Source organism: Erythrolamprus reginae, chromosome 4 (genome assembly GCF_031021105.1).
Source record: "Erythrolamprus reginae isolate rEryReg1 chromosome 4, rEryReg1.hap1, whole genome shotgun sequence".
NCBI classification, from domain to species: domain Eukaryota; kingdom Metazoa; phylum Chordata; class Lepidosauria; order Squamata; family Dipsadidae; genus Erythrolamprus; species Erythrolamprus reginae.
Window position 1 is genome coordinate 111242912 of NC_091953.1, and position 18914 is coordinate 111261825.

The 18914-nt window shown below is 39.2% G+C and overlaps 1 protein-coding gene across 1 annotated transcript in view; it reads left to right on the forward strand.

Annotated features, from left to right (window-relative positions):
• UBAC2 (UBA domain containing 2) overlaps window positions 1-18914 on the forward strand; it is a 143229-nt gene that overhangs the window by 70112 nt on the left and 54203 nt on the right. The window contains exons 5-6 of the mRNA XM_070751222.1: window positions 6331-6454; window positions 9453-9500. Of these exons, the coding sequence (XP_070607323.1) occupies window positions 6331-6454; window positions 9453-9500 (172 nt within the window). The remainder of the gene's footprint in view (window positions 1-6330; window positions 6455-9452; window positions 9501-18914) is intronic.

Sequence of the window (18914 nt, forward strand, 5' to 3'; positions counted from 1 at the left end):
TTGGGGGGTGCATGCGCACACATTCACACATGTACACACACTTTAACCATTGCTCCAGAAAAGGTTAGCCATCACTCTACTATATGGTTCCAGCTCCCTGGGTTAAGTATGTCAGGGAGACACTTCTACTATCTTCTCTAAGTTCTAAATAAGTTCACATTTTCCCAACCATTATACCACTGTATGGGCTCAAGTGAGAAGAACAAGTGTGCAGCTATAGCTCTGGTCAAAGATTTCCCACAAGAATAGTTTGACAATAAAGTATTCCTATACAGTAGATCTACATAACAAATGGCTCATAGGATGCTTATTCATTCATTCATTCGACTTCATGCTGCCCAATCCCGAAGGATTCATGGCGGTTTACAACAGTATAAATTACAAAACAATAAAAAGAAGTCAAATATAAATCTAAACTATAAAACATTAATTAAACGCCCAAATAAGCTAACCCATCAGCATGCATACATAACTTTCATACGGCTAGGCCATGATAGTTGTTGATTAATTGCCCCTAGGCCTGCCGGCAAAGCCAGGTCTTCATGGCCTTACGAAAAGACAACAGGTTGGGAGCCACCCAGAGGTTGTCAACCTTGTGAGATTATCCACTTCCAGAAATCCTAGCCCTAATGTTATTGCCGATAACATTAACAGAATCTTGCAAGTCTGAAAGTACACATCTCTATTAAGAAACTGGGGAGGCCTCCTTTGAGATGTTTGCCATGCCCATGTTCTATCTGCTCTCTCAGATACTGCTTATCTGACTACTGTCTAATCTACAAGTCCTCTCTTATCTTCCAAGGTCATCCCACCTACTGTTACATCATTAAAAACAAACCAACCAATCCACTGTCCTCAAGCATCACACTGGTAGAAAGTATCTGCAAGTTCTTTGCAGTTTCTTTCGCCACAGAAAAGATGCTGCCAAATACAGTGGTACCTCTACTTACAAACTTAATTTGTTCCATGACCAGGTTCTTAAGTAGAAAAGTTAAGAAAGTAGAAAAGTTAAGTAAGAAGAAGCAATTTTTCCCATAGGAATCAATGTAAAAGCAAATAATGTGTGCGATTGGGAAAACCACAGGGAGGCGGGAGGCCCTGTTTCCTCCCAGGAGATTCCTAGATGTTCTGTCTGGGTCCCCCCAGATGCCAACACCAACCAAAAAGAGTAGCCAGACACACTGGTAAAAAGCAAAGGCAGTTTATATAATTCAAAGCAAACACAGGTAACAAAAACTGTTCTTACAGACAGGAACACTATGAAGCTTCACAGAGGTTTCACGAAGGCCAGGCAATAAAACAGGATTCTTGCTGGCAAAAACAACGCTGGAGATAATAAAACCCACGCCTCCCCCAGGTCTTCCAGACTTCTAGGCCACAAGCCAGGATCAGAGATGCTGAGGATTGAAGCAAGGTCACAGGACTCCCAATTGATAACTCTCCACAAGACTGTAAGGGCGGGCTTGCCTTTTCAACCCTGCTGAGGAGAACCACACCCAAACCCAGCTGTTGCCAATTCAGGGATGGAAATGCCTTTCTAATTGGCCCCTTCTTTGAGCTGCTTGTCGCTGCCTCATGTCTATTATAGCCTGTGTGTCTTCATCCAAGGAATCCAGGCTACTAGCTGGGGAGAGCCCCCCCCCCCGGGGGTCTCAGGCTGCTCTCCCTCCTCCTCTTCCTGACGTTCCTCTCCCCCGTCTGCCTGGTCCTCCCCCTCCTGTTCACTGTCCTCCTCCTCTGGGCATGGATCCGGCAGAGATCCAGCCGGTCCCTGAGGAGCCTCAGGCTGAATCACAACACCAGAGAGGCCCCATGGAGGCTTCTCCCCGCCTTTTCCGGCCTTGTTTCCTCCCAGGAGATTCCTAGAGAGGCCCCACAGTAGCTTCTCCCTGCCTTTTCCAGTTACAGTTTCGGAGGGTCGGGTTTGTAAGTGGAAAATGGTTCTTGGGAAGAGGCAAAAAATCTTGAAAACCCGAGGTAGAGGTACCACTGTACCTTTAAATCTCATGGATACTACTAATTGCTGCTGCTGCTGCTATACTGGTAGTCTCCAAACAATTGATCATCACACCCAACTATTTCTCTGTAACCCACAATTATTTTTAAGTTATGGCCTTTCCCCATGTATCAGTTTTGTTGGCCTGTGGTAGGGTAATTTCTCATGAAGAGAATGGTCAGCTACAAAAGATCAGGAAATTTATTTCTGCGGATACGTGACAAGAAATGTGACAAATAAGAAGAACTGGCTTCCCAGGGTTTCTTTTCCTCATTTTTGGTATTAACTCTCCAACTTCTTATAATGAAGATGCAGGGAATCGTAGATCAACGAGACAGCAGCCTTTTGTGATGCTGGGAAATGTATTAATGAGAAAGATCTGATAAATCTGTTTTTATTTTTGGTGTGTAGGAGTGTGTGGGTGTATAAAGCAAGAGAAAAAAAGGAGTTATTTTGATGTTAAAGTACAATAAAAATGCTGTGGTGTCAAAAAAAAGCTATCAGAATCAACGATCAATCAGTGGAACTTTCCCCTCATTAAGGAGGAAGGGTTGGGGAAAACTGCCTTTTTAGAAATCCTATTGAGCATACGTGACATTTAAAACTTATGAAATATCTGAAATTATTATGCAGACACAAAAATAAATTAAAATTATTGTCTCAATTCAACACTGCTCAGAGAAGAGTAAAAGATAGGGTTTAAAGGCTTTCTAAGTAGTAGCAAATCATTGTTAGTTAACCCAGTGTTTTTCAACCAGTGTGCCGCGGCACACTAGTGTGCCGTGGAACATGGTCAGGTGTGCCGCAAGAGGGGAGAGAGAAAGAGAGAAAGAGAAAGAAACAAAAAAGAGAAAGAAAGAGAGAGAAAAAGAAAGCAAGCGAGAGAGAGAGAAAGCAAGAGAGAGCGGGGGGAGAGAGAAAGAGAGAGAAAGAAAGCAAGAGAGAGAGTTTGTGTGTGAGAGAGAAAGAAAGCAAGAGAGAGAGAGAGAGAAAGAAAGAGGAGAGGGAGAGAGAAATGTGAGAAAAAAGGGGAGAAAAAAAGAGAAATGAGAAAATGATTGAGGCGCGAGAATGAGAGGAAAGAGAGAGAAACAAAAGAGAGAAGTGACTCTTGATTTAAAGCATATGATAAAAAGCACCCAAAGAATAAGAGAGGAACCCCCCCCAGCCCTCACCTGTTTTTGGAAATGGTTCAAGTGTGTATACACACACACACACACAAGGGGGGGGGAATATGTATAATATGTACTGTCTTAGGGTGTCATTTTGGTTGTTGGTGTGCCCCAGGATTTTGTAAATGTAAAAAATGTGCCGCAGCTCAAAAAAGGTTGAAATTCACTGAGTTAACCTATCATACTAAACCTTTATATAGCTTAGTATCCTGTTTCCCCCAAAATAAGACATCCCCTGATCAGGCTTTTAAGTGCATGGCAATAAGACCAAGCCCTTATTTCAGAGTTCAAAAAAATTTAAGACAGGGTCTTATTTTTGAGGAAATACGGTAGTACAGTAATCCCTCGCTACCCCGCGGTTCACCTTTCACGGATTCACTACTTCACGGATTTTCAAAGGGGGGGCTTAAATCCATTGAAAATTTTAAATCCATTAAAAATTCATAAAATTCTTCTACAGTACTACTATACTCTATTAAAGAAACTGGTAGGATATCACATGTAGTTCCAGCTGAGAAACATTATAGAACGACTGTTTAATGCAAAGGGTGGGTTTTAAAAGTCCAAATACATTAAAAAATATCTTTCCTCTACTTCATGGAAATTCGTTTTTCACGGGTGATCTTGGAACTCATCCCACCGTGAAAAACAAGAGATCACTGTACTTCTATAATAAGATAACCAAATTGCTTGTGTTTATGCAACCTATGAACCAAAGCCTGACCCAAATTAGCTAAATATGAGAACATCAGGCTAGAGGGAGATTGAAGCCAACATATGTACAGGGGGGTCTGGGACCTTTTGCCTCCTCCACTTCTCCAAGCCTGTTTTGTCCCCAACCTTCTGCCCGCCCCCCCCCCCCAGCCATTCATTGCTGCCTTTTCTCTCTGGAATAGAAACATAGAAACATAGAAGACTGACGGCAGAAAAAGACCTCATGGTCCATCTAGTTTGCCCTTATACTATTTCCTGTATTTTATCTTAGGATGGATATATGTTTATCCCAGGTATGTTTAAATTCAGTTACTGAAGAAAGGGGTGGGATTCTTTTTTTAAAAAAAATCTTTATTATTTACATTAAGAAAAAATACATAAACATCACAAAACAAACAAAAACAAAAAACAAAACAACACGATGGGGTGGGGTGGGATTCTTAAAGAGGGGATGTAATTTTGTTTTAGAATTACTGAATCAGAAAAAATTCCATGAAGTAGATACTTTTTTGGTAAAGACAGGGGAACTGCGCTCATTTGTTATTTCGATTTCTGCCTTACTTCTAATCAAATTAAAATATAAAACTCCCACTCCTTCTCCTAAAAAGGCCGCTTCCAGGAGCACACGCGGGCAGAGTGGAAGGGAATGAATAGGAACAAATCCTCTGATTGGCTGACAGGAAAGTGTCCCCGGCGTCCAAAAGGCCAGGGCGAAAGTGCTTTTGAGCCCGTTCAGCGAAAGGGCCGGGGAGAAAGGGCTGTGCCGAATGACTGGGGGGTGGGAAGGCTGGGGACGAAACAGGCTCGGAGAAGTGGAGGAGGAAAAAAGTCCCATTCCGTGATAGGGGTGGGATACTATGAGGTTTGATGTTAGCATTACTGATTTCTTTATGATTTATTATTCTTGCAGTGTTATTGTACATAAGATAGATGGATATATAAGTATTTTAAATAAATAGAGAGAATACATTGAGAAATAAACTAATAAGCCAAGTATATAGGAATAGAGGCAGGGTGGCGCAGCAAGTAGAGTGCTGTACTGCAGGCCACTGAAGCTGACTGTAGATCTGAAGGTCAGCAGTTCAAATCTCATCACCGGCTCAAGGTTGCCTCAGCCTTCCATCCTTCCAAGGTGGGTAAAATGAGGACCCGGATTGTGGGGGCAATATGCTGGCTCTGTTAAAAAGTGCTATTGCTAACATGTTGTAAGCCGCCCTGAGTCTAAGGAGAAGGGTGGCATAAAAATTGAATGAATGAATGAATGAATGAATGAATGAATGAATGAATAAATAAATAAATATTTTAAGCAAATGTCAATCTGTGCCATAATGTTACATAAATATAATATGTAATGTGTCTGCAATAAATTTACTGTTCTTCACAGCAATTCATAAATATTTGGATGACAATTCTTGTTTAGGATACAGTTTACCTCCGCTCTAAAGATGTCCTTATTCTTGTTTGTTTGTTGTTTAAAAGCATGGAAAAAGTTGGTTTTTTAATTTAATGTTTGTTGAATTATGCATGACCAAGTCTGAATTATAGCTTTCTGTACCTGTTTGATAGGATATGTTTAATATTCTGTCAACACAGAGTATTTGTAGGAACAGAAAAGTCCTTGAAAATAGCTGAAACAAAATTACTAATTTAAAGAAGCATCTGTTTGAGTCTAGATGAATGCTGAGATTGTTGAGAACTTGGATTTGAAAGATTGAATAATTAAAAGAAAATACCATTTGCGCTGATTTTAATTGCTTCCTTGCAATATTTACTTGTGTGTTGAAAGCTCAATATAAATTATCATTTGTGGAGTCACTGGTGGTCTCTGACTTTAATTCTTGCTTGTAGACATTTTGTTATCCAACTAGGTAACATCATCAGTGTCACCACAGTTCAAGCCCCAAATACTTGTGTATATTCTCTTATCTTAAAACTATCACTTGTATACAGTATTCAAATGTATATTTCCTCTCCTGTTTTTATAAAACTGAATATTTGCATGTATAAATCACTCCTAATATTTGTTGTGATTAAGAAGATAAAGAAGAATAGATCACACAGAAGATAAGACAGAGACGTTATTCCTACCAAGTGATTAAGTATCAAAATGAAGGAAGAAGGAACTCATTTTTATACTTTACTCATTGAGAAAAGCATTTAATTATGGCTTATTGGATGGTTTAAGTAAGAAGCAGGCAAAGGGCCCTCTTATTCTATGGGCTCTATACCAGAGTGTACTTTTTAAAAACTAAATTTAAACAAAAAAAACCCCACCTTGTGATATTTTAAATGTGTCTGTTAGTCAATTTGGATACAGTATTTAATACTTGAAAAAGTACTAAGATGCATTTGATTAATCAAAATAGTTAAGGAAGAGAGAGTTAATATTTTCTCTAAGAATTGTGTTGATATTCCATTTTTGTAAATTTTTATATTTTGTCTCAACAGCTTGGGGCCTGTATTTGCTCTTTTTGTTCCATTTTATACCTCCATTCCAAGAGTGCAAGTGACACAAATTCTAGGACAATTTTCCATCACAAACAAGACACTGGTTTATATATTGGGTTTGCAGGTTTGTATGTGTTAATTTGTTTTGCCTTAATTTAGCAGCTCTGCACTTTCCATTTGCACCCACTATTTTCTAAGAACTTCTAGAACAATAACAGTTATTTCCAAATATTTAATCCTAAAAATCCCAAAACTAATTTTTAAAAATGCACTAAGCGCTATAGAGTAAATCTGTGAATGTGCAGTAAATTGATAGCAGTAGCAATAAGAGCTTAGTGATGATATTCAATACATAGTTTAAGTTTAAGTTTAAGTTTAATCAGATTTGTATGCCGCCCCTCTCCGCAGACTCGGGGCGGCTCACAGCAACAGCAATACAAGACAAATCCAATATTAAATTAATTTTAAGAACACCACAAGTTAAAAACCAATCATACACACTAGCATACCATACACAATTTTTATAAGCCTAGGGGGAAGGAACATGTCAATTCCCCCATGCCTGACGACAGAGGTGGGTTTTAAGGAGCTTGCGAAAGGCTAGGAGGGTGGGGGCAACTCTGATATCTGGGGGGAGTTGATTCCAAAGGGTCGGGGCCGCCACAGAGAAGGCTCTTCCCCTGGGTCCCGCCAAACGACATTGTTTAGTTGACGGGACCCGGAGAAGGCCAACTCTGTGGGACCTAACTGGTCGCTGGGATTCGTGCGGCAGAAGGCGGTCCCGGAGATATTCGGGTATTTCATAGAGTGAAATACTTCCCATAGTTTTATCCTACTTTTAATTGCCAGAAGTGGGGAAAACCAACTTTCAGAGTGCCTTTAGTGTTAGTATTATTTTATGATAGATTTTGGTTAGACTTTTTGTTGGACTTTGGTTCAAAATTTCCTGTAGAACTCAAACTTCCATCCTAGGCTAGTGTATTCATTTGTTTAATATTTATTCCCTTATTGATAATGTGCCACCCTAAAGTTTTATTTTTTGAATACATACCTAAGGCAATATTTTATGTTGGGAACATGTCTAGTTTGTTAAATACTAGGATCTTAATCTTCTGTTTCTTCCTTTTTAAAAATAATTTTGTAACGTTTAGATAATCTACTTGACAGATAAGCTACTTCTAAAACTATGGTTTTTCATTGGTAACTAAGCTTTCAGCCCAGGCTATTAATAGAGAGCTAGTCTGGATGATACTTTTACACTTCCCTAAATATTCAGACCAAATAAAGAATATGTTTTGCAACTCCTGTTACTTTGCTTAAGAGTTTTCATTTTACAGCGAAGGCAAAGCAACTGTTGACATTTTTCTAGATATTATCATAGCTTCACTTTCTTTGCTGTGCTCTCCAATCTTATCATAACAAGCTGATAGCTGCCGTTAAATAATCACTTTCATTCTGTCAGCAATTGGCATCATGCTAAATTGTTATCACTCTTGCATTCTAATTAAATATCTGACATGATAAATTTTCAGATTGTTGAAGTTTTTTAATAAAACAATGTTCAAAGATTTAAAATATTATTAACCCCATGTTATGCATTTCAGGGTTTTGGGTTTTTTTTAAGGAAGATGCACCCAATATAGCTTGGATTTTGAGGGTAGAAGTGCAAAGTGCTAAACAACCTTTCCTAATTCTCTTTCTGAAAAATGCTGTTGACCATGTTTAGTTTGTTACATGCTCGTTTTCAGTTCTTTTTGCAGCAATGGCAGGGAGGAATAAATAGTTGTTTCATTGCATGTGGGATAAATGGACAGACAGATATCTCCATTTAGTATTTGTTCTGTCGGACTCCCTGGTAGACTCCTCCTGAAAATTCACAGGTACAAATTTCAGACACACACACGTTTGAAAATTCAAAACAATGTTCTTTATAATGAAAATTCACTTAAACTAAGCTCTCTTTTTGTATAGCAAAGAGCACTTGTCTCCAAACAAACTGGTAATTGGTACAAGTCCCTTATCAGTTCTGTGATACTTAGCTTGCAGCTGTGAGGCAATTCACAGTCCTTCTTCTTTCACAAAGTGAAACACACTTTGCTCTGGTTTAGTTTCCAAGCATGGAAAAATCAGCACACAAAAGGTCAAACGCAGCAAAGCAGTCACGAAATACAACGATCAGATAATCCTCCACAATGGCCAAACCCACAGGCTGCTCTTTATAGCAGCTCACTAATTACCACAGCCCCACCCAACCACAGGTGGCCTCATTTTCTTTGATAATAATCGCTCAGTTGTTGCCTATGCATCGCTCTCCACATGCGTGGCTGTATCATTAACTCTTGTTCTGATTCCAAGGAGGAGCTAGATAATTGATCTCCTTCTGAGCTGTCTGCTCCACTCTCCTCCTCCCTGTCACTCACGTCTTCTTGGTCAGAGGAGCCCTCATCAGCAGATTCCACTGGGGGGGGGGGCAAAACAGGCCTGCAGCATGTGGATGTCTCCCCCGCCTCCACAGTCCTTGGGGCAGGAGCTGGGCCAGAGCTAACCACAACAGCATTGCTCTATTTGATGTAAGCATCATAATATAAAGTAAAAAAATATACTTATAACCTACTTATAAAGTAAGTTAAAATAAGTTTGTGATCAAGAGTATAGTTCTTAGTATTTTTCTTGCCTGGTTTGTTTTTAAAAGTTGTTTCTCCCCCCTTGAATATGTAGATGGCTAATGAAAAACAAAAACACATTATACATGTTTACTGTAGAAGTTGGCTTTCATAATAGATTCTGGAGAAAATAATTTTATTAAATCAAACTGAATTTTACAATTAAAAAAAACCTTAGCAAACCCCAGCAAATGTTCAGCTCTTTTTGTTACACTTTTTCATTCAGCCTTATTCCAGATTTCATTCAACCTTCATTCAGATTTTTCAATTGTTCTGCTTTTGTTCTAAACTCATGACAACATTTAAACGAATACTTGAGCCCCTTTTGTTGCACATAAACAGAAATGCAATTTATGATATTCTCTCCTCTACTGTATTTCAATTAGTGTTGAAATAAATATTAGTATAAGTACTGTGCTATCGAAATTCCATTTTAAATTACACATTTTTGTTTTATAGCTTTTAACCTCTGGGTCTTACATCTGGATTGTAGCCTTAAGTGGGCTGGTAAGTATAATTATTTTAATTACTGCTTTGATGCTTTTCATTAAGGTATCATAAAGCGTCTGTGGGATGTGTTATTTCTTTAATTCTTACTTCTCTATATTTTCTTCTTTTTCCATATTTACATATTTTGTCCATTCAGTTTGCTTTAGGAATATGCATGAACAGGCAGGGTTTTATGGAATCTGGAACAGTTTACTAACAATTCTTCCTACAATCACTCATTCCCTGATCACCCCAAGGCTTGACTTCTGCAATGCACTCTACATGCACTGCCCTTGAACCACACTTGAAAGTTTCAAATGGTCCAGGACAAAGTTCTCTGGGCACGATAGGGACACCTTGGTAAACCATTTCCTTTGTGGGCTGCATTGGTTGCCTTTTTTGTTTTGGAGTAGAATTCCAGGTACTCTTCATAATCTATAAAGCCTTTTATGGTCGCTCTGATGGATGATCTCTGGCAGGCCCGGGACAGGGGTTTATCCTCTGTCCTGGTGCTTCTTTACCTCAGCGGCTTTCGATACCATTGACCATGGTATCCTTCTGCGCTGGCTGGAGGGGTTGGGAGTGGGAGGCACTGTTCTCCAGTGGTTCTCCTCCTACCTCTCCGGTCACTCATGCCCTCATCACCTCAAGGCTTGACTACTGTAACGCTCTCTACATGGGGCTACCTTTGAAAAGTATTCGGAAACTTCAGATCGTGCAGAATGCAGCTGTGAGAGCAATCATGGGCTTTCCTAAATATGCCCATGTCACACCAACACTCCGCAGTCTGCATTGGTTGCCGATCAGTTTCCGGTCACAATTCAAAGTGTTGGTTATGACCTATAAAGCCTTTCATGGCACCGGGCCAGATTATCTCAGGGACCACCTTCTGCCGCACAAATCCCAGCGACCAGTTAGGTCCCACAGAGTGGGCCTTCTCCGGGTCCCGTCAACTAAACAATGTCGGTTGGCGGGGCCCAGGGAAAGAGCCTTCCCTGTGGCGGCCCCGGCCCTCTGGAACCAACTCCCCCCAGAGATTAGAATAGCCCCCACCCTCCTTGCCTTTCGTAAGCTCCTCAAAACCCACCTCTGTCATCAGGCATGGGGGAACTAAGACAATCTTTCCCCCTAGGCTTCTGCAATTTATGCATGGTATGTCTGTATGTATGATTGGTTTTATAACAAGGGTTTTTAGCTGTTTTAGTATTGGATTTTTTACATTCTGTTTTGTCACTGTTGTTAGCCGCCCCAAGTCCACGGAGAGGGGCGGCATACAAATCCAATATATATATATGTATGTATGTACTGTATATAGGTAGGTAGGTAGGTAGGTAGGTAGGTAGGTAGATAGATGGATGGATGGATGGATGGATAGATAGATAGATAGATAGATAGATAGATAGATAGATAGATAGATAGATAGATAGATAGATAGATAGATAGATAGATAGATAGATAGATAGATAGATAGAGCCTGGTTACCCCGAGACTGCCTGTTTCCCATGGGTACCCAACTCCATAGCATATTCAGAATTGAGCCGCTTGAACTATCTATCTATCTATCTATCTATCTATCTATCTATCTATCTATCTATCTATCTATTTATTAGATTTGTATGCTGCCCCTCTCCGAATACTCGGGGCGGCTCATAACAATAACAAGAACAATGTAAGAACAAATCTAATAATTTAAAAAACACTAAAAACCCCATTATTAAAAGCAAACACACACACAAACATTCCATGTATAAACTGTATAGGCCTGGGGGAAATGTGTCAGTTCCCCCATGCCTGACGGCAAAGATGGGTCTTAAGAACTTTGCGATTGATCAGAGCACACACGTAGCTCAACTTGTGTGACAGGCAGACTAGCGGGCAATCACAAATGTGTGCACCAACCTGTCGTTCGCACAAGTTGAGCTCCGTGCCTGTGTGCAAAACCCTCTACTCACATTGCCCAGTTCCCCTATCCCCCATCCCAGCTGGATTGGTAAGCAGGTTGGGGATTGTTGTCCTAGCCAATTAGTTTGGCATGCTTCACCTTTGATAAAACATTAACATTCATTTGACCCCAAAAGTGCACGTTCTCTGTAGCAGCACCAGTGCTTAGGAATGAGGTTCTCCCAAAATCTGAACATCTCTCAACCTACTAATGTTTTGAGGAGCATTGAAGACTTTGCTCTGTGCCCAGGTCCTAAGTAAGTGTGTGAAGCCTCCATTGGGTTATTTCTTTTATTTTCTGAATTATTTTGTCGCACTTCCCATCTTCTTTTTTGTCTTTTGTGTGTTTTCCCCTTGCTTTTAAATATTTCAACTGCCCAGAGTTGTTGAGCGGTATACACATTTAATAAAGTGTTCTGTCTGGGTCACTCCGGAAGCTATAACCAACCCCAAAAGATAAGCCAGACACACCGGTAAAATTCAAATACAGTTTTATAATGTTCAAGGAAAACGAAGCTAACAGAAAAGGTCCTTACAAAGCAGGAAAACACTGGAACTCCAAATATATACACAAAGGTAATTGTTAATACATCAATATAGGATTCTTGCTGCCAAGACGAGGCTGTAGATAACAAACATACACCTCCCACGGTTCTTCAAGACTGCTGGGCCACAAGCCAGGAACAGAGACGCCGAGAAACAATGCAGGTTACAGGAACTCCAAACTGATAACACTCCACAGGGCTTCAATAGCTTGCCTGCCTTATAAACCCTTCCCTGCTAATGAGGACCACACCCAAGCCCTGATGTTCCTTATTCAATCCTGATAATATCTCCTCAATTGATCCTTCCTTTGATCTAAACGTCTCTGTCGCATGTCAATGACAGCTTGTGCCTCGTCACCTAATAACTCCAAGCTACTGGCAGGGGAGGGCCCTTCCTTGGGGCTCCCATGCTGTTCTTCCTCGTCACATTCCTGACTGGATCCTCCCCCGTCCGACTGCTCAGCCCCCTCCTCTTCGCTGTCAGCCTCCTCCGGGCATGGAGCCAGCAGAGACGCAGCTGGCCTTTGATCTGCCTCAGGCTGAACCACAACATAAAGTATATAAATAATAAAATAAATATTCTAAATACAGTATTCTGCTGAACTATGGCTGGAAAGTCCCCTTGAATGAGTCTAAATTTTGCCATGTTTCATCGATGCAATTGTAGCAAATGTTTTTCCTAGCCCCATTGTTATTTTCGCAGATCATATGAGTGGACCATTTTCCTGGTCCCTGGAAACTTCATCACAAGATCACAGAACATTTTGCTCCTTTTCTGGTGCATTTATCTAAATCTTCAATAAAGCTCTAATGCAACTTTCCTATCCGAGTATACCAACTAAAGGGCAGAATACTTAAAATGCAGACTAAAAATAGACTATAGAACAATTTAGTTTCATAACAGAGGTAATGAAATCAAATAATTTTATTGAAGGGTTAAAGAAGTGTAATGAAATTTAAGAAATTTATTTTATAAGGAAGAACTCACAGAAACCATGTGTTCTTCTTGATTAAAATATCTGTCTACAAAGGAAAGCGCCTGTTTAAACACATTACACCCACAAGTTTTATTTTGGGCAATATAAAACAATGTTAAGGAAGAGGAAAGTTTTGGTTTGTGAATCTGTTTATATAATATGTATAATAGGCATTACTTGTTCAGTGTTCTCAGCTGTATATATATCTTTGTTTAAATTTTACTTTACATTTTTAACATAAACAATTAACAGAACAATATTTAAATTTAAAGTAAAAATAGAAACAAAAGAAGAAGAAAAAACCCTCCCCAAACACTATAAATAAAAAAAAGAACCCAAAATCTTACATATTGTATTTATCAATTCTGGTAGCCTCCAGCTTACAACTAGTTGCTTGACAATCTTTTGAAGTTACAACAGACTTAGAAAAAGTTTCTTATGACCCTTGAAGTTATGAGTGCCATACCCAACAGAATTTGGCAACATATTTGCACTTAAAACTGATTGCCAAATACTTTGCGAGCATTTGATTGGCATTTCAAATCTTCCCTACTGGTTTCCCGCATAGGAAAGCGGGAAAGAAAGTTTGCAAAGTATTGTTGCCTTACAAATATCTCCCCTTTGTGCTTGGGGGTGAGGAACGTCTAGGATGGGCTGGAGAAATTAAGCTCAGGTTCCATGCACAGAATGGAATTTCAGCTCTGAGCTAGAAGCTTGGCTGTTTGTTATCCAGGCTTACTTTTTTTCTGCCAAGTCCTGGAGTTTCTTCAACACTCCGTGGCTTGCATTGGCTGCCGATCAGTTTCCAGTCACAATTCAAAGTGTTGGTCATGACCTTTAAAGCCCTACATGGCAATGGACCAGATTACCTTCGGAATCCCAGCGACCGATAAGGTCCCACAGAGTTGGCCTTCTCCAGGTCCCGTCAACTATACAATGTCGTTTGGCGGGACCCAGGGGAAGAGCCTTCTCTGTGGCGGCCCCAGCCCTCTGGAACCAACTCCCCCCGGAGATTAGAATTGCCCCCACCCTCCTTGTCTTTCGTAAACTACTCAAGACTCATTTATACCGCCAGGCATGGGGGAGTTGAGATAGCTCTTCCCCCTAGGCCATTACAAGTTATACATGGTATGTTTGTCTGTATGTTTAGTTTTATAATCGGGGGTTTTAGTTCTTTTTTATTATTGGATTGTACATGTTGTGTTTATTATTGTTGTTAGCCGCCCCGAGTCTGCGGAGAGGGGCGGCATACAAATCCAATAATTAATAATAATAATAATAATAATAATAATAATAATAATAGTAATAATAATAATAGTAATAATAATAATAATAAGTATTATTATTATTATTATTATTATTATTATTATTATTATTATTATTATTATTCTCCGGGATCCTCTATGTGTAGAAGGGAACTTCTTCACTGGGAATAAGAAAAGAAGCTTACCTCCTGAAGATTGGCCTTTCTTGCGTTCAGAAACACTGTGTTGGCTAGCTTTCTACCCCGAAAAAATTAGCAAATGCAAAGTTTCTGAATGGTAGAAAGGCCAGTGCCTGGAGGAGAGGGAATCTTCTGTGACAGATGGGAGAGAAAGGAAGTTCAGATCTCAAAATCTGAGCTTCCTTTTTCCATCTCCATGTCACAGTTCCCTTCATACATAGAGGAGAGGAGAAGGCCTACAATGAACTGAAGAAACAAAACTTGGCCCTTGGGGATTTGAGCTTCTCTTCTTCAGCCTGCCTTCTTATAGCAAGCAGACCTTTCACTCTGCACATTTAATGAGCCATGCAGTCATGCGGTCAACAATCACAGTTGGGATTGATATTGCAGTCCTTGAGTGGAGCAGCTATGTGGATATCTTGCTTAAAATTGCAATAACGTGTGACTCAGATTCTTGGTCTAATAGTGGTTGTAAGTTTGTTTGTTTGTTTGTTTATTATTTATTTATTTATTTATATATTTTTATTCATTCATTCATTTATTTGATTTCTATGCTGCCCAATCCCAAAGGCGTCGGGGCGGCTTACAAAATAATATAATAAATACAAAAAGATACAAGCAATATAAAGACGTTGAATGTAATACAATGGTACCTTATGATACAAACTTAATTGGTTCCAGGAGGAGGTTGGTAAGGTGAAAAGTTCGTAAGATGAAACAATGTTTCCCATAGGAATCAATGTAAAAGCAAATAATGAGTGCAAATCCTTCAGGAAAATCCCAAACTTTAGAAGGGAGGCGAACAGAGGGCAGGGAGGAGCAGCTAAAGGGGGCGGGTGGAAGAAGCAAGGCTAGGCTAAAGGGTGAGTGGGAAGGAAGAAAGGCAAGGGGGGCGCCCCTCCCTTTTCTTTCTTCAAAAGACACCCTTTCATTGCTTGCAAACACGCTGTTCTCCTAGTTATTTAAATGCAGTCATTTCCCCCTCCAAGCCACCCCTCCCTTTTCTTTCTTCAAAAGACACCCTTTCAGTTCCTGCAAACACTCTGTTCTCCTAGTTATTTAAATGCAGTCTTTTCCCCCTCCAAGCCGCCCCTCCCTTTTCTTTCTTCAAAAAAGGGAAAAAAAGAAACCCCTTCATCCCATCAGCAGCTGCTTGGGTTCGTAAGGTGAAAATAGTTCGGAAGAAGAGGCAAAAAAATCTTAAACACCGGGTTCGTATCTTGAAAAGTTCGTTAGAAGAGGCGTTCGTAAGATGAGGTACCACTGTATTTAAAACTAAACCCCGTAATAAAACCCATTTGTATAAAAACTACTTGTAGTCACTGGCTTGCTAATAAATACACTAATGCAACCAATACAAAATATTAACTGTAAAATATCACGGTATCTTTGCCATACTAACATATATTGCCGTATCTTTTGATTAATAGAAAATGCTGCCTTTTCCCAAAATGTGGAATTGTGGATGTGTGGTGGAACCACCAGCTAAAGGGGAAGGAATTCTGCTAGGCAGCTAAAGAGACATTTCAGTTTAGAGTCAGCAATTGATTCTTAAAGGGAGCAAATGTCTGAGATCAAATCCTTAGGTCTATACAGTAGTCCCTCACCTATCGCTGGTGTTACGTTCCAGACCCGGCCGCGATAGGTGAAATCTGTGATGTGGAATTTATCGACTGATAGTACTTATTTAAGTATTTATATTGTAATTGTTTGGTAAGTTTTCATTGTTTTAAGTGTTTATAAACCCTTCCCACACAGTATTTATTTTAGATACAGTATTTAAATACAGTATTTACAATTTTAGATTTTTTTTTTTAAAAAAAACCTGCCGATCGAGTTCGGCGGGATGTTTAAATCTGCCGATTGACTTCCTCAGAAACCCGCGAACCAGCGAAGATCCGCGAATGATTTTTCTCATTAATATTTCTTGAAAACCCGCGATGAAGTGAAGCCGCAGTAGGTGAAGCGCGGTATAGCGAGGGACTACTGTATCTGCAAGCCATCTGGCAAAATTCTTGTAATATAGGCGATTAATAATAAAATATCCGTTTGGGCTTATTCACGGGTGGGCTCTGGTTAATTGCATCTGACAAGATCACAAATTTCTGATCTGGAATAATATCACTTTTCCAAATTTGTGAAATGACTTTTAGCCACTCCTGTGCTTGATAGAGCCATAATTCAGTTTCCAATGAGTTATATTCTGAAATGTTGTTATATAATTCGACATCACAATACCTCTTCTTTCAAAAACAGTATCTGGGGAGTCCAATACTGTCTAAACATCTTGGATGAAAATTCCTAATAGCTTCTAAGACTACATTCCAGTAGACCTGCGATGATAAAAATGACTATAAGCCACAGGAATTGTCTTGGTGAGATGGGAGGCACGGAATAGAATAGAATAGAATAGAATTTTTATTGGCCAAGTGTGATTGGACACACAAGGAATTTGTCTTGGTGCATATGCTCTCAGCGTACATAAAATAAAATATACATTTGTCAAGAATCATGGAAGTTTAGTAAAATAAATACATCAGAGTTCCTTAATTCTGTGCTTTCCACATTAACTTTCTTAATTTGCATGAGATTATAGAATTTGAAACCCAACTCATCTACTAAACATAAAGTTAGGAAAGGCTGTAAAGGCTGATTACATGTAATCAAGGGTTTGAATAATCTTATTTAGCTACTTGTCTGAGGAAATGTCTATGGAAATTCTCAGTCATCCAGGTCATAGTTCATCATAAGTATACAAACATTAAAAGGCATGTATTTTGTAAGTTCACATACCAATTTTTGTAACTGAAAATTTTTGAAAAAATCATATACACTGGCTGCAATTTCCCTTTTGACAGCTCTGTTCCAAACATACATAACATATAGGAAAAATATATGTGGAGATTGCTAATGTGTAGAAAATGCAGCATGACAATAGCTGTGGTTGCTTGTCTCTACAGTATTTAGAATGGGTATCTTCTCTAAGTCACCTTAGTCACCTTTTAGTAAATTCCTTCACTTAGAGTGAATTTTTATTAAAAATCCAGACTGGTTTTTTCCCCCAGAATGTGGGAAACCCCCTCATCTGCCGTAGTTGTAATCCCTCAATTTGAGTAAAATAAACTTGCAGTTTACTGTTTTTAGTTCAACAACTGCCTCCTCTCTTCCCCTGGTCATAACTATAATTAAAAGATTATAATTACAATTGAAAGCACTCCCACCAAAATGCAACCTTTTGACAAACAATTTGGGTTTATAGTTTCTTTTATGACAATCATTTTTTCATCTCCGAACTGAATTGTTTTCTCTCTTTACTTCCCCTTACATGTTATATAAAGCTTTCTTTAAAATAGATATGCAGTTTACACATGTCAGCAAATGCAAAAAAAATTATAATCTCTATTTGGTTTTCAGTTGTTGTTGCGTTGCAACTGTTGAGGGGAGGGAAAGAAACAAGAGGAACTGGTAAGGCAGGATCTCATACGTATAGGAACAAACAGTATAAAATATCAGAATTTAAAAATAGTTTTTGTGACAAAAGGGTAAAGCCATTCAGTGAAGACCAACCATGTCCCTGATGTTTGTTTTTTAATAATAATATTTTAATCTATATATCATAGAGATTTTCAGGCTTGTTTCTACAGGCAAAATAGGGACAAAACCCAGGATCCTGACAATGCTAAAGTTTATTTGAGTAAATCTGATCAGATTATTTTTTAAGTTATTTTAAGATGTTCATGATGTGCTTTCCACAGTTTTAAAATTCCCCAAATAGGGACTAGATCTATTTTCTCAACAAAATCTTGGAATCTCATGCCATCAAAGTTTTTCAAAATGTATTCAGATAAAAGGGCAGGAAAATGAAAACAGATAAGGTGAAATTAGTTTTTTAGGGGGCAGGAAGGGAGATATATAAATTCTCACATTGGTACGATACAATAGTTATGGTTAGTTCTAGTTAATTGTGCCCTGCGTGGAAAAATAGAAATTAACTAACATTGTTCTCAAGCATGTACAAATAAAAGTATATACAGAAGTTCCTTAATTCAGAACTTTGTGTGTATACACAAGCTCTTAGGTCATGTAGACTATCCCTACCCTCAACATAAAGTAGTCCCTCACATCATCATCATCATCATCATCATCATCATCATTATTATTATTATTATTATTAATTAGATTTGTATGCTGCCCCTCTCCATAGACTCGGGGCGGCTCACAACACAATAAAACAGTTCATGACAAATCTAATAAGTTACAACTTAAAATATTTTAAAAAACCCATTATTAAGCAGACATACATACAAACATACCATACATAAATTGTATAGGCCCGGGGGAGATATCTCAGTTCCCCCATGCCTGATGACAAAGGTGGGTTTTGATGAGTTTACGAAAGGCAAGGAGAGTAGGGGCAGTTCTAATCTCTGGGGGGAGCTGGTTCCAGAGAGTCGGGGCCGCCACAGAGAAGGCTGTTCCCCTGGGGCCCACCAACCGACATTGTTTAGTTGACGGGACCCGGAGA